At 49.6% G+C, this 14,397-nt stretch overlaps 7 protein-coding genes; 3 read left to right on the top strand and 4 right to left on the bottom strand.

Annotated features, from left to right (window-relative positions):
• Nucleotides 1-367: 367 nt before the first annotated feature.
• Nucleotides 368-714, bottom strand: FFUJ_08475 (related to serine proteinase inhibitor IA-2; the record flags this gene model as incomplete). XM_023580820.1 has 2 exons in its annotated part: nucleotides 368-473; nucleotides 530-714. 2 exons carry the CDS (start codon nucleotides 712-714, stop codon nucleotides 368-370), a joined length of 291 nt encoding a protein of 96 aa, XP_023433528.1.
• A 1,008-nt stretch (nucleotides 715-1,722) lies between these two features.
• Nucleotides 1,723-2,532, bottom strand: FFUJ_08476 (uncharacterized protein; the record flags this gene model as incomplete). Its single annotated transcript, XM_023580819.1, has 1 exon — nucleotides 1,723-2,532. One exon carries the CDS (start codon nucleotides 2,530-2,532, stop codon nucleotides 1,723-1,725), a length of 810 nt encoding a protein of 269 aa, XP_023433527.1.
• A 517-nt stretch (nucleotides 2,533-3,049) lies between these two features.
• Nucleotides 3,050-3,549, top strand: FFUJ_08477 (probable ribosomal protein S28; the record flags this gene model as incomplete). XM_023580818.1 has 2 exons in its annotated part: nucleotides 3,050-3,308; nucleotides 3,371-3,549. 2 exons carry the CDS (start codon nucleotides 3,050-3,052, stop codon nucleotides 3,547-3,549), a joined length of 438 nt encoding a protein of 145 aa, XP_023433526.1.
• A 260-nt stretch (nucleotides 3,550-3,809) lies between these two features.
• Nucleotides 3,810-5,027, bottom strand: FFUJ_08478 (related to para-hydroxybenzoate polyprenyltransferase precursor; the record flags this gene model as incomplete). The annotated part of the gene is made up of 1 exon (XM_023580816.1): nucleotides 3,810-5,027. One exon carries the CDS (start codon nucleotides 5,025-5,027, stop codon nucleotides 3,810-3,812), a length of 1,218 nt encoding a protein of 405 aa, XP_023433525.1.
• Nucleotides 5,028-5,627: 600 nt separating this feature from the next.
• Nucleotides 5,628-9,859, top strand: FFUJ_08479 (related to c-module-binding factor; the record flags this gene model as incomplete). XM_023580815.1 has 2 exons in its annotated part: nucleotides 5,628-5,898; nucleotides 5,955-9,859. The coding sequence occupies 2 exons, from the start codon at nucleotides 5,628-5,630 to the stop codon at nucleotides 9,857-9,859; spliced, it is 4,176 nt and encodes a 1,391-aa protein (XP_023433524.1).
• Nucleotides 9,860-10,037: 178 nt separating this feature from the next.
• FFUJ_08480 (related to geranylgeranyl transferase alpha chain) lies at nucleotides 10,038-11,405 on the bottom strand (the record flags this gene model as incomplete). XM_023580814.1 has 4 exons in its annotated part: nucleotides 10,038-10,423; nucleotides 10,471-11,179; nucleotides 11,229-11,333; nucleotides 11,397-11,405. 4 exons carry the CDS (start codon nucleotides 11,403-11,405, stop codon nucleotides 10,038-10,040), a joined length of 1,209 nt encoding a protein of 402 aa, XP_023433997.1.
• A 1,358-nt stretch (nucleotides 11,406-12,763) lies between these two features.
• On the top strand, nucleotides 12,764-14,241 carry FFUJ_08481 (probable endochitinase; the record flags this gene model as incomplete). XM_023580813.1 has 4 exons in its annotated part: nucleotides 12,764-12,906; nucleotides 12,955-13,053; nucleotides 13,108-13,157; nucleotides 13,205-14,241. 4 exons carry the CDS (start codon nucleotides 12,764-12,766, stop codon nucleotides 14,239-14,241), a joined length of 1,329 nt encoding a protein of 442 aa, XP_023433523.1.
• Between the last annotated feature and the right edge of the window lie 156 nt (nucleotides 14,242-14,397).

Here is a 14,397-nt window from a genome sequence, read left to right as displayed (position 1 = left end):
TAGGCCAAAAAGGCTCGGCTCTGTCACTCCCATATTATCAATTTTGGTGGAGCTGGGTGTACTTCGTTCGCATTAATAGCTGATGAACATCTGTTTAAGTTGATGTCTATCATATGACTAATATCACAAGCATCCGCAATAACAAAAGTTCTGTTCCACCTGGGAGAGGTTTTGTAACAATAATGAGCTCATTGAATCTCGTAACGAGTGTTGTCTTCCAAGCAATATCGAGGCTCCTATCCTATAACGCCCAAACAAAGGATACTGCTATCCTAATACTGCCGTGAAACCCCGGCCAGTTCATTTCAAAGGCATGCTGTTGTCCCATCGTCTTTGTATCGTCATTTTCGTATTACCTCTAGCACCTTTAGTCCGTTGTAACAACCTCGTCCTTCTCAACCCGAATCTGATGGTTCTCGTGGTTGACCTGAACGATCTCGAGCGCCTTCTCGGGTGCGATGACGGAGAAGCCCCTAGTCAACTGGTTAGTATCGAGCTGCCATAGTGCCAAAAGGCGGAGGATGCGCACTTGATGATGGAGTAAACATGAGTGATCTTTCCACCGGCCTTAATGAGGGCGTTTTTGCACTCGTCGACGATGCTGTCAGGGGTAGACTCGTCCTCAAACCAGACAATAGCTGACTTCTTTTGATCAACAGCCAAGGCGCCTGGGACAACCGCGAGAGCGGCGGCGACAAAGGGGAGAAATCTCATGTTGATAGTAGTATCGACGATCAAGTGGATGATGAAAATTTGTTGATGGTGGATACGGCGGTTGCTGCGATAAAGGCTCAGTCGATGTTGAATGCGTTGGATGATGCTCAAATGTTCGTGGCGTCAATGCAGAGGGTGATGGGGTATGGGCTGAGACTTTATATGGCCTGGGCGAGTTGGGATAGCTAATGGGCAGGCCTAGGGCCTCTTCTTGGGGGCGGAAGATCCGAAGGGGCCTGACGCCCACTGACCATGCGCCAGGGATGCTCTGGGGTTTGCATCACTCCACTGAAGCGAGTTTAAAGCAGTGTGCCACATGACGGGCTGACCAATAACCCAATCGGGCAGGTCGTCCAACCCACTCTTCCAATCGCGTTGTCGAGAATGAGGTACGTGCCTGAACTACCTAGGCAAGACAATTGTTCAACCACAGAAACGGCCGATAGACGGGCAGCGACGTAAATGGCAAGACAAGAGATCATGAGTTCGGGATTAAATATTGTTCCTTCTTCATATACCGAGAATCTCAACTCTTTCGGTCCTAAATGTGTCGAGAGACAGCCAAGCGATGACGTTTCCTCAGCCTGTCGTGAGCCTGCAACCACAATGCAAGACATACAGTGATACGGTTCAAGTCACGCTCTAATAAGTAAGATAGTCTTTGCGGATGTCAAATCAAGAAAGCAGCGATGACGGATTTTGTATCTGGATAGCTCTCTTGTCGTCATCGAATTGATTGGTAGCTTGTCTTCCCTCCCAGTCTCCACAACCCATCTTGGTGTAAGTCGAAGCCACGAAGATCTTCTCGCGAATAGGATTCAGGAACATGCCAACGACGACGTAAATAGTTAAAATATTCTTGATATGACGATATTCTAGAAAAAACATGTTTGAAAAATATCCAAAGAGTCTGTTTCAAAATTGTGAAACGCCATAAATGCCGAGTAAATATCGCCTAACTCCTGGCAACGCCGAGCTGGAAATGCCGAAATCACCTGTATGACACGATCACGTCCTCGAGGCGCCGGGAACACTGTCGTTCTCACTCCAAACTTCCTTGCTTTCCTGTTCAACAGCTCTCATAGCCACTGCGACATCTTCAAGCCGGGTTACCACGTCGATCACTCCTTGATTGACTCTCTGGAAATATCGATCATTGGCTTCTCGTCGTTTCCTTGCGAGGAGGATATCCACTTCCGTCTCTTCCTCGAGCTTGTGGCCCAGTCTCTCAACTCCTGTGCCGCTACTGTTGGGTCGTGAGATACTGCTGCTTCCAACGGCACTCTTCTCTGTGCCATCAGGACCAGACTTGGAGGTATCGCCGAGCGCACCCTTCATGTTTCGAACTTCAGATCCAGCTACAGACCCCACAGTTTCGAGCTGGGCTGTGTCTATAACATCATCTGCTTCACTTCTGGCCCAGGCTTGAGCAAGGGCAATTTGAGCGGCTCTCAAGTCAGCCAGCTTGCGGTCATGATCTGGGCCAAACACGTGAGTGCCACCAGAAGCTGAGAGCTCGACTTCTTCCAATGTCGCTTGCATTTCGGACCATAAGAGGTCAGTACGGTCACCTGTCGCGCGTGTGCTCTCTGCTGGAAATAGTCCAGCTCGATGATGAGAGGCCACAGCCCCGGATCGTCCAGATCTAACAGATGGAGCACGTTCGGCGTTAGGCCGTAAGTTTGACTGCCCTATGAAAGGGACAGTTGGCGGCGGTGCATTTGATAAGGAGACATTTGATGCTGATGGAGATGGATGAAGGAATAAAGAGGGAGGAGGATCTCGTTGTCGGCTCAGCGGTCGCGTTAGATGAGACATAATGACCTAAGAAACCTCTCGATTGGCTGGTAGTAATATGTACAATAAGAACAATACAGTTTGCTTCATTCCAGACCGATATCAATTGAGCATTTGACGCTCTTGACGCTAATACTGAGAGGGTTGAAGAAGACAGTGTAAAGAGCGTTGATGAGTAGGTTATCACTGTGCGACCCGCAACTCGAACTTCCACTGATGAACGATCAATCCACAACTCATCGCAGGGTTTCTGTGGGGCTGCTCTTAGCACCACGTGATCTCTCGCCCGCCTCTAGGTTCACACAGGTCGCACCTTCTTCCTAGGGCCACCAAACCCTACCTGGAATTTTCGTTGGTCGTTCCTTCCCAAGTTTTCGTCGCCTCCGCAAATTACCATCACCATCCCGTCGTCGATACACAGACAGATCCGGTAGGTACTAGCCATTCAACCCAACACAAAGACATCCCCTCAGCTCTGCACGCTCGCGCTCGAGTTTTTCGAATCGATAATCGACTAACGACTTTCTCTGAAGCAAAAATGGCTGGAGGCAAACCCCGTGGTCTTAACGCCGCCCGCAAGCTGCGAACGAACCGAAAGGACCAGAAATGGGCCGATCTCGCCTATAAGAAGCGTGCCCTCGGTACCGCCTATAAGTCCTCTCCCTTCGGTGGTTCCTCACACGCCAAGGGCATCGTCCTCGAGAAGGTCGGTGTCGAGGCCAAGCAGCCCAACTCCGCTATCCGAAAGTGTGTCCGTGTTCAGCTCATCAAGAACGGAAAGAAGGTCACTGCCTTCGGTACGGCGAACCCCAGACACTACGAGACATGAAGGACCGGTCAAACTAACATAGATTTTTAGTCCCCAATGACGGTTGCTTGAACTTCGTGGACGAGAACGACGAGGTCCTCCTGGCTGGTTTCGGTCGCAAGGGCAAGGCCAAGGGTGATATTCCCGGTGTTCGATTCAAGGTCGTCAAGGTCTCTGGTGTCGGTCTGCTCGCTTTGTGGAAGGAGAAGAAGGAGAAGCCCCGTTCTTAAGCGAAGGGCTCGCAGGTGGAAACAAAGTCATATTTCGACACGTGGAGTCTATTCGGATTGCTTGCATCGGCATTACTGGTTAGGGATCTGATCATGGGAGACGAGGTCTGAAAATGGGAAAATAGATCACAAAGTCTTCGACGAACAAAACAACGATGTGCACGCCGCGTGAGGTGGAATCTTGAGGGTCTGAACCTATATCTCCGTATATGATGACATTATTGTACAATTGCTTTACATGCTTCAATACTGTCTGGCCTTCAACTCTCCGACTTGGCCTCGTCCTCAGGTCCCTGGACATATCTAATAGTGTAGTCCGCAGCCATGCCGAGGCTGATCACGCCACCAGTGATCCAACACCCGTTGATGAACCACCACCAACAATCCTTGACATCCTTCAGATTGACTCGCTTAATCATGATACCAAGCGTGACCATAGCTCCTCCACAGCTCCCAGCAAAGAACGCCGGGCCAGCACCAGCTGCAAATCCGGCAGCAGCCAAAAGAGAGATCTGTACAGCGGCCAAGCCAGTCAGCACTTGCTTAGTCTCAGCATCATGCTTCAGTGCAATGCTCTTGATTCCCGCCTTGACGTCGTCCTTGATGTCCATATGAGCATAGATCATGTCATATAATATTGTCCATGCGATATTTGAAGCATATAGACAGGCTGCAGCTGTCAAGGCTGGGGTATGTGACAGCAAGTCGATTCCAAGAGCCGGGAAACCCATAATAGCGCCCCACGAGAAGGTGAGGCCGAGAACTGCTTGGGGGTAATAAGTAACTCTCTTGGCCAAAGGATAGCTGGCTACCAGGAGCAAGCTGGGGACGCCGTAAAAGAGGCAAGGGAGGGGAAATTGGAGTAATATCCCAAGGCCGGCAAACAGTTGAATCCCAGTGTAGACAAGTCCCTTGAACGGTGTGATCGCACCACGAGCAATCGGCCTGAGTCGAGTTCTTGAGACATGGGGATCGAGGTTGCGGTCCCAAAGATCATTGATAGTACATCCAGCACCTCTCATGATGAGAGCTCCAGAGAAGAAAAGGAGTGATGTTCCAACGACAGAGCCTGGAGTCGCCATTGGCATAGCCATTGGGGCAGCCATAAGAGTAGAAAAGAGACACGGGAAGAACAAATAATAGGTTCCAGCAGGCTTGTCAAGTCGAATCAGCTCAGCATAAGGAACCCATGAGGCTGGAAGTTTCGACAACAGTCCCGTCTCAGGTGGTTTATAAGGTGGCGGTGCCGTCGAAGCTGATGGTGAGTCCAAATCCTGGGTGGCCAGGGGGATAGATCGAGGTTTGGCCTCGTGAAACCCAACTGCTCGTTGATTATTATGCCATGGTTGTCTCAAGCCTTTGCAAGCACGAATGGGGGAAGGTCGTGTCTGTAGTTGTCTTGGTACTTTCAGAGCCCGATCTGAGATTCCTCGGCATTGAGCCCAGGCCGAAGCCCGGGTGAGCGCACTTAATCTCATGAGATATACAGTCTACAGTCCTACTAGGATCATGAGAATTTGAACTATGATTTTATAAAGATTTCATATTCAACTTACTACGAAGCGCTGTAAAAGAGGTTTGGTAACGTCAGACCTCAATGGCAGCTCACCAGAGTTCACAAATCGAAAACTCTCGGTCCAAAAATATGAATCTGATAAACTTTAGAATCCTTGTCACCAAAGCTCACGTAGCAGTGGAGTGAATTGGCCGAGCTTGTTAGCGCAAGATCGGCAATTGGTGCGTCACGTGCATATCGACCCGCTCGCTCTCTGTCTCTACGTACCTACCTACCTAGGCACCTTTGATTGGTTGCGCATTGTACAATCCAACGCCTAAGCTTCCGACGCGCCTACATCCATTCACCTAGGATTTGTAACCTCACCCAAAAACCTATCCTCGTTTACGGTATCTTTGTCGCTATTTTCGCACTGAATGGGGGCAATTTGCGAAACGAACGGCTTTTCGGCCTGATTTCGCACCGACGACTTCTCGAGACTTCCCGTTCTTTGCGACCAACAATCTCCCTATCTCGAGCGAACCCCACTACAGCTTCGCGCGTATTCTCGAAGCTCGACAAGATGCCGACTTCGCTACACCCGCAGGCCAAATTCGATCCCATCCCGCCTGATCTAGACTTGTATAGCTTGGTCGACAAGACCCCGAATTTCAAGTGGGTTCAGCGTGTATCGAGAACCCAAATACGCAATCTTGGACAGCAGGAGTTGGAGAAGCTGGTGTTGATTCACGTCATCGCTGGCGGCAAACCCCTGGTCATTGATGGATGGGATGGTGTTCTACCAACTGGAATTTTCGATGTCCGCTGGCTGGAGGAGACGTATGATAAGCGACGTAGGTCAACTCTTCTCAGATGACATTCGAAAGCATACTAACCCTAGGTTAATCAGAGGAGAATGTGAGAGACATCAATGCGGGTTCGGATATTCCTATGACGATGGGACATTACCTACGATCGATGCGACAACTGGCGAATCAATGGACACCTACAAATTTCAGAGACGAGCGCCGTCAGCGCCTTTACTTGAAAGATATAGACTGTCCTCCCGAATGGCGTGATGCGCTACAAAAGGTCATCCATCCGAACCTATTCTACCTCAATGAGAATGCCAGCGAAGCCGGTGGCTCGCAACAAAAGGAAGACGCCTTCCGCGATGAGGCTGCTGCAGCACCAGCTGGTGATTTGATGTCCAGCTTACCAGAAGAAATGCGGGCCCAAAATCTTATGTGCTACATTGGACACGAAGGCACATATACCCCAGCTCATCGTGAGATGTGTGCATCGTTAGGTCAGAATATCATGGTAGAAGCATCAGAGGACGAGAAGGGCGAGAAACCAGGAAGCTCCATCTGGTTCATGACGGAAAGCAAGGATCGCGAGGTCGTTCGAGAATACTTTCTCTCCATGTTGGGACACGATATTGAGATTGAGAAGCACTTTGCTCAAATCAATGCGTGGAAGAAAGCACCCTTCGACGTCTATGTCATCGAACAGCGAGTCGGCGACTTTATCCTCATTCCACCCCTGGCAGCACATCAAGTCTGGAATCGTGGCACTCGAACAATAAAAGTAGCATGGAATCGGACGACTGCCGAGACCCTAGAGTTGGCATTGCACGAAGCCCTGCCAAAGGCTCGTCTCGTCTGTCGCGACGAACAATACAAGAACAAAGCCATCATTTTCTTCACTTTACAGAAGTACTATCGCCAACTTCAGAAACTGGAGGAGGATGCAGAGATGACATCGATGAGTTTCATAGGACTTGGTCAAGACATTCTCAGGAGCTCACCTCGTGCTAGACAGCTTGCCGGTGACTTCAAAAAGCTATTTAGTCTGTTTACTGAGATTCTCATTGACGAAATGTTCGCTCACAAGGAGAAGGACGTCGAGTTTATCGAGTTTGACTCGTGCATCACATGCTCATATTGCCGTTCAAATATCTTCAACCGGTTTTTAACATGCAAACATTGTACTCGGACGCTGATGAACGGCGATGAGGATACTTATGACGTTTGCATGGAATGCTACGCCATGGGACGCTCTTGTGCCTGCCTTTCGGGCCTTCAATGGTGTGAGCAATGGTCTTGGGCTGACTTGGTCAATAACTATGAGGATTGGCGTTCAATGATTATCAAGAACGACGGATTTGTTGACTTTGAAACCTCGCCTCAGCCCTTAGAGATCGCCAGACAGCGCTCAGGAAAGAAGTCGTTGGCACAAATTTGCCAAGAAGCCTTGAGAAGACGACCCTGGAAAGACATCACTCAGCCAGAACGCGAAATTACGCCAAGCGAGTCGGAGCCCGAGGTCGATGGCGAAGGAAAACCAAAGAAGAAGTACAAACGCAAGAAGAAGAAGGGAGAGCTTAGGCGATGCCACGTCTGTTGTCACAAGGACTATGCCTACCGAGTACACCAATGCACCAACCCTGGCTGCACTGAATCCTATTGTTATGGCGTTCTTTATCGAGCCTTTGATATGTTGCCACAGAAAGTGCTTGAGGATGAGCAATGGCAATGTCCGAAGTGCTTAGGTATATGCAATTGTGGCCACTGTCGCCGACAAGGCCATACAGACCCCTACACACCTAAGAACACCCTGCTGGGACATGATACCCGCCCGATTGCCGATGATCGAAGTGTGGAAGCACTTGTCGACTTCCGAGTACACAACCTTTCATGGTTGAAGGCTGCTGGAGAGGAAAGTCGCAGCAAGGACAGTAGAAGGATGAAGAGATTAAGAGAGCAGGCCGATAATGCCAAGGCACTAGATATTACCGAGCAGGATGAAGCAGATGACTCCATGCAAGACGCAGAGCATGATCCTCCTAGCGGTATGCACGCACCTGGCATGAACGGCTACGGAGATCAGAGTCATGTTCTTGGTCAAGGCGACCAGTCTTTGGCTGATAACACCATGGAAGGACCATATCCACCATACCACGAGGAGAATGCCGGGCCGGCCGATCAGTCCATGGCGATGGATATGTCACAGGCTGAAGACGCTGATACCTCCCTCTACCCTGATCCTTCACTGGTGGCACGACAGCGCATTGGTATGGGATACTATGAACCAGACGATACACCCGACAAGATTCTCTTTGACCCTTTCCAGGCTCCATCTGAGGAAGCCATGCGACCATCCGAGCCAGATATCCCGGAGTTCGTCAAGAAGTCTATCCGCGCAGCCAAGAGAAAGGCCAAACGAGAAAACGAGGATCCCGATTTTGTTGTTGGCAAGTCCCACCATAAGAAGCCTCGTCTCGCGGCAGAGCCAGAAGCAGATTTTCTGGATAGCATGGACCCTGCGCTGTTCAATGGGCCGCCAGCTACCCCTGAGGCTGTCATGGATCAGCCTGGCCAGGATACAAGGGACCCGAGCACTGCACAAGACACGGGAACAGACGGCGCCCAGGACACACCAGATCAGACCCCAGCTCCGCACCCGACTCCGGCTCCGGCTGCGGCTGCCGCTCCAGTCCCATCTAGAAAACGGGGTCAGCTGCTGTTTGATGCAAATGAGCCTGAACTTCGACACGCCAAACCCATAGCATCATACGTGGAGGCGGACGTTGACTCAGACGAGTTCGAAGAAGAGCGCACGCAAGCAAAAAAGCCTAAAACATCCGCTGTCGGCGCACAGGGAGAGAAGATGTCAGCTGTCGATATGGCTGCTAACGCAGTTCGCGCCTTATTCGGAACATCATCCCCCGCACCGCAACCCTCCATTGAAGAAGACCTTAAGTCTGTCCTTGAGACCAAGACTCCCTCTAAACGCCGTGGTCGCCCCCCTAAGATTGCATCTGCTACTTCCCAATGTACGCCAGCTAGTTCTTCCAAGAAGCCAACAGGCGGCCAGAGAGGTTGGCCCAAGGGTCGACCTCGAAAGTCACGCTTGTCTCAAGTTTTAGCCGCGGATGATACAACCGAATTCACTGACGAGTCCATCCAAGACCAAGGCAACGACAGTGATGTCGAACACGGCAGAATGGTTGATGAACTCGAAGCACAGCTAGCTGCCGAGCTCCGTACGGCTCCTTCGGAGGCTATAGCAGAACCTCCGCAACCCCGACGTCGAGGAAGGCCTAGAAAATCTGAGGTAACCACCCTTGCAGCGGAATCATCTGCTGTAGACCCTTTAGAAGCAGACGCCCGGTCAATATCAGGCAACCCTGATAATCGAGCCTCGCGAAGTGCTCGCCGTACTCAACGATCCGAGGGTATTGACAACGGATCTGCTCGAGATTCTGTATCCCCACCGCCGCCCAAATCGGGCAACGGAGGAACGCAGCTTGTGTCCATGGCTGAACGAATGGCACTTAAGGGGAAGAAGTTCAAGATAGGCAAACGCAAATCCACAACTACTTTAGCCAATGTGACTGCAGCACAGTCAGGGGCGTCCACACCTGCGCCAACCTTCAAGGCTCCTCTGGCGGTAATGGATGAGCCGACAGCAGAAGAGCCGAAGGGGGCTGCTCGTAGTCCTAGTCAGCACAGTGAACATCTCGGTAATAGATCACACTCTCAATCCTCGGCCCATAACGAAAGCTCGCGCAGCCCTTCGCCACCACCTCCAGTTCGGCGACCTCCACAGCCGACAGTTGTCAGAATTGGCGATTCAGATTCGGAAGCAGATATCAGTGATTCAATGTCGGTGTTAGGATCGGATTCCGGTAGTGACGGGGATATTCCGGCAAGACGTGGCGCTGGTCGTGGGGGGCGAGGAGGTGTGCGAGGCCGAGGCAGAGGTAGAGGTAGACCAAGGGGTAGTGGGAGGGGGCATCCAAGAGTCTAGAGAGCGTGTAAGAGGTTTTCATTTAACGGGCACATTGATACCAATGCTGGAGGACTTTGAAACATTTGCGTTCACAAATGTTCGGTGATAGGGGTTATCAACGAATTTAATGCTACTCCGTACATCATGGTCTAACGACGTGTGGTATACATATATTAGATAGTTAATGGGTTCATAATCATGTCTGTGGTGAGCCCAAGTCCTTTTCCAAATCACTCCACCGTCCGTTTCGTTTCGGGTCTAATTTCCTGAGAATCTGTAACCAAGATGTCACATCACTTCGACTCTCAGGCTCGAATGGCTGCCCCGTGAGTTGGTTAAATGCGATTGCGTACTCAACAAGAGCCTCGTAGATCCATTTTATGTCCTTGTAGTCTTGTAGTAGATCCTTGATTTCGGTTACTTCATCGTAAATGTATGACTTGCGCTCCTCCATCGTCAGATTTGGCGCTATTTGGCGGGTTGATGAAGGATTTGCGAGGTTCAATACTAGGAACTGGTGATAGTACCATAAAGACTGGTCTTCGGGTCCAACATTCAACGCTTCGCGAATAAGCTCAATTTCTAATCCAGATTAGCCATTGTGCAATATATTGCAGGACAAAACAAACCTTTGTCAAGTAAATCTTTGCGAGACGCGTTGTCTGCTTTGCGCTCATTCAGAAGCCTTGTAATGAGCTGACTTCGGTTATGCCATGCTGAGAAATTGGACAGATCCTCATGGATCTTTTTGGTGGTATACTCAAACTCGAGCTCTACCAGGCTCTGACCGTTGAGCACGGAGCTCTCAAGCTGCGCTACAACGTGGCGACGGTAGCCCCAGGCGTGGAAGTTTCGTCGGTCTTTAGTGAGCATCTTGCTGACAAGACCTAGTTCCTCTTCCCAAATGTGCCGAGCTATGGATACGTCAAGTCTTTCGATGGCGCGGTCAAGCGTCCATAGTCGATAATTCCATATCCAGTAGCACTTGGGAAATTCCATCAGCAGGGGAACAGTGAAGCCCAGTTCGGAGCGTATCACGTTGGTATCGGCATCGCTATCAGTCGTTGTACCAGTCTTCCCAGCTGTCGGGGGGGCGGGGCGTGGCGGGATCTCGGTCGAGGAGGAGGGCAATGAAGCGTCGGACGAGGCTGTGTGAGTGCCTATCGCTGAGGTATTCTGCGACTCCTTCGAGTGCGGCGATCCAGCCGAGGGTTTGGACAATAAGCCATAGATTAGACAGCGCCTGCGGGCGTTCCATATTGTGTAGTATTCAGGGTTGAGCCGTAGCAGCTTCGATGTAAGCTGGAATGTTTCGGCACCGTAGTTGTTGTCGGATATCTGCATATGCGTGAGAAACACGACCCTTGCATGTTCGGCTAGAACTAACCTGTTGGCGTATATCGTCCTCGAGACCACAGTACTTTTGGATCCTGACGAGATCCTGCTGGCGCTGTTCTTCTGTCCGTGACCGCGCAGCGCGGGCTATGCCGTGCTGCAAGCCTTGGGATCAGCATCAGTTACGGTGGACTAGTTTGTTGGGGGGGTCGAGACTAACACTGGACATCCTGAAGAGCCTCGGCTTGTTGATTTAGCCTTGATCGTTGTTCGCGATGGGTTTGTGGAGGCTTGTGAATGTTTTACTGCTGAGCTGGACGATATGACCCCGCGTAAGAGTGTAGGGTAGCGTGATGTGGAATGTTAATGTCTTTGTGCTGCGATATCCTTGACTTATTCAGAAACCTACCTCAGAGCTGCAACAGACATTAAATGACTTGCTTGGTACGATCTACCGGCGTCAATATTTATTTTCAATGATTCATCAGTCGGCTTGAGAGTAAAGTATATTTACTGGCCTCAAAAGTATGCTAGGAAGCTGACAAAACGAGCGTTACCGCAATTAGGGATACAGAGCGCATGATAAATCTTACAGTGAGAAATCACGGGGTCATAATCCAACAGAAGAGTACAAGAAATCTCTATCGAGGGCTGTTTATCGTTCCTTGCATCGTAATTGATCGATTGATATCGGAGCGAAGAGTCGTCCAAGGGAAACCCATAAATCGGTGATCCGGTACAAACGAGAATAATGTAGCTGCAGACCAAGCCAACGTGAGTCACGAATATTGAAGTTATATGTAGATCACGACGCACGGCGTCACCGTGTTGTGTTGGGCTTCATGCACCTCAAGGTCGACCCTGGCACGGAACATAGTGTAATGAAGAAAATGGATATAACTTACATCTATCATACCTCTACACCAAAGACACGAAAATGATGACTGCTATAGTTGAGTGCCTGCCTACCAATGTAGTTGCAAAGACCTACGTTGACCTCGAAAGAAATTACATATGACGAAAGGATAGATAATACCTTAGTTCAGACTGAGTAGAATACCTTAGTAAGGACTACACCACAACATGCACTTAAATGAATTCATACTAGGTACTTCACTTGATGTTGTGATACAATATCGTTGACTGACACTTTACACAACGTCCATGTGATGCGGAAACTTGTCCTGCCCGACTCAAGTTCGAGTTACAGAGACATCAAATCAGCGTGGTAGGCGTACATACCAAGGTAGGTAACTACCTTACTACCTAAGGTACGCACCATTGCACGATGTTTCAGTACCTACCTTAGTACCTTACCTTACCTTAAGATACAACCTATAACAGAACCACCTAGGTACTAACCTACTAAGGGAGACAATACCTTCCTTCCATAATGTGGGAGTCTGGAAATGATACCTCGAGTGTTCCTTCCCTTGGAGTTAGTCCTCTCCCGCTTCGCTCTTTATATATCAATCAACTTGCCTCCCAGTTCTCAACACAGTCAACAAAATCTAATCCTTTCATCTCCAACATTGATTCTTTATAAATACTGATACTCGGCTTCTCATCAATAAAGGCGAATTAGGTATGCTGTCGTTTCTCCACCGCCTGGCGGTTGTTGCCATTCTTCTCGCAACTCGGCCGTGCCATGCATCCCGTCCTGGTCACTCTCTCCGGTCACCAGAGTATGCCCCAGGAGGACATGTGAACGCTGTTTATTTCGTCAACTGGTTTGTGATCTCACTTTATCAAGCATAGCACTTTATTAACACTGTCAGGTGCATTCATGACAGAGGCTTTTACCCTCAGCATATGGATGTATCCCACATCTCTCACGTACTCTACGCATTCTTGGGTGTCAAACCCGACGGAACAGTGTAAGTGGAACGCAGTATGACCTAAACACCCAAATCAGGCTAATCAAATATGAGATACTCTAAAGACGAACATGCCGACTTTGTGGCACAATTTAACGGAGACAGTGAGTCTACCTTCTTTACCTTAACTTCACAGCTGACGACAGAATAGGCTACGATGAACATAAAAGAAATGCGTACGGATGTGTGAAGCAACTTTTCCTGTTGAAGAAATCCAATCGTCAGCTCAAGACTCTGCTCTCCATCGGCGGGTCGGGGGCCGGGTCTGCGAACTTCAGCTCGGCCGCAAGCACACCTGACAACCGTGCCAGATTCGCCTCGACTTCAGTCGACCTGATGTGGAATTGGGGTTTCGACGGTATCGATATCGACTGGGAGTTTCCGGATGATGAAATCGATGCTACTAATTTAGTCCTCCTCCTTCAGGCTATACGGAATGAGCTCGACATACATGCAGGAAAATACGCCTCTGGTCATCGTTTCCTACTGTCTACTGCCGCCCCAGCTGCTCCTGAGCATTACTTAAAGCTTCAACTGAACCATATGAGCGGAATTGTTGACCAAATCAACCTCATGGCTTATGACTACTCTGGAAGCTGGGATCACATCAGTGGCCATAACGCCAACCTGTTCCCTTACAAACGTCCTGTCACAAAGCTCAATATCGACTACACCCTCAATGAAAGCTTCGAAACAGCGATCAATACAGACTATGCTATCGGGGACTATCTTAGATCCGGGGTGCCCGCTGAAAAGATTGTCCTCGGCATCCCTGTCTTCGGTCGCTCCTTTGAAGAGAACTTGGGCCTTGGAAAGACCTTTAGTAGTGTTGGTAAGGGCTCCTGGGGGCAGCAAGGCGTCTGGGATTATAAGGCACTTCCCAAGGAAGGAGCTACAATCATATACGATCCAATAGCCCATGCTTCTTTCAGTTACGACGAGAGAAAACACGAATTTATCTCCTACGATACTCCCAGCGTGGTTCAGGAGAAGGCAGAATACGTGCTGGAGCATGGTCTCGGCGGAACCATGTTCTGGGAGGCTTCTGCGGACAAGAAGGGAGGTGATTCCCTTATCGGCACAAGCTATTGCGTCTTGGGAAGCCTGGAAACGACACAGAACTGGCTGGATTACACGAATTCGTACTTTGACAATATTGCGACAAAGATGGGTGAGGAATATATCTGAGCTGGCTCGATCTTACAAGATTCACCACGGAGTTTGGACGAGTCATGAGGTCCTAGGCTTGAAACACTGCTGATTATTGACTATTAAATAAATTTATAATATGCGTTACCAAGATCATATGGCTCTCTGTCATACCTGAAAGATGCTGGATCTTAA

Source organism: Fusarium fujikuroi, chromosome FFUJ_chr07 (genome assembly GCF_900079805.1).
Source record: "Fusarium fujikuroi IMI 58289 draft genome, chromosome FFUJ_chr07".
In the NCBI taxonomy this organism is placed as follows: Eukaryota; Fungi; Ascomycota; class Sordariomycetes; order Hypocreales; family Nectriaceae; genus Fusarium; species Fusarium fujikuroi.
The sequence above is the reverse complement of the archived record's forward strand: the minus strand, read 5'-3'. Positions and strand labels throughout refer to the sequence as shown.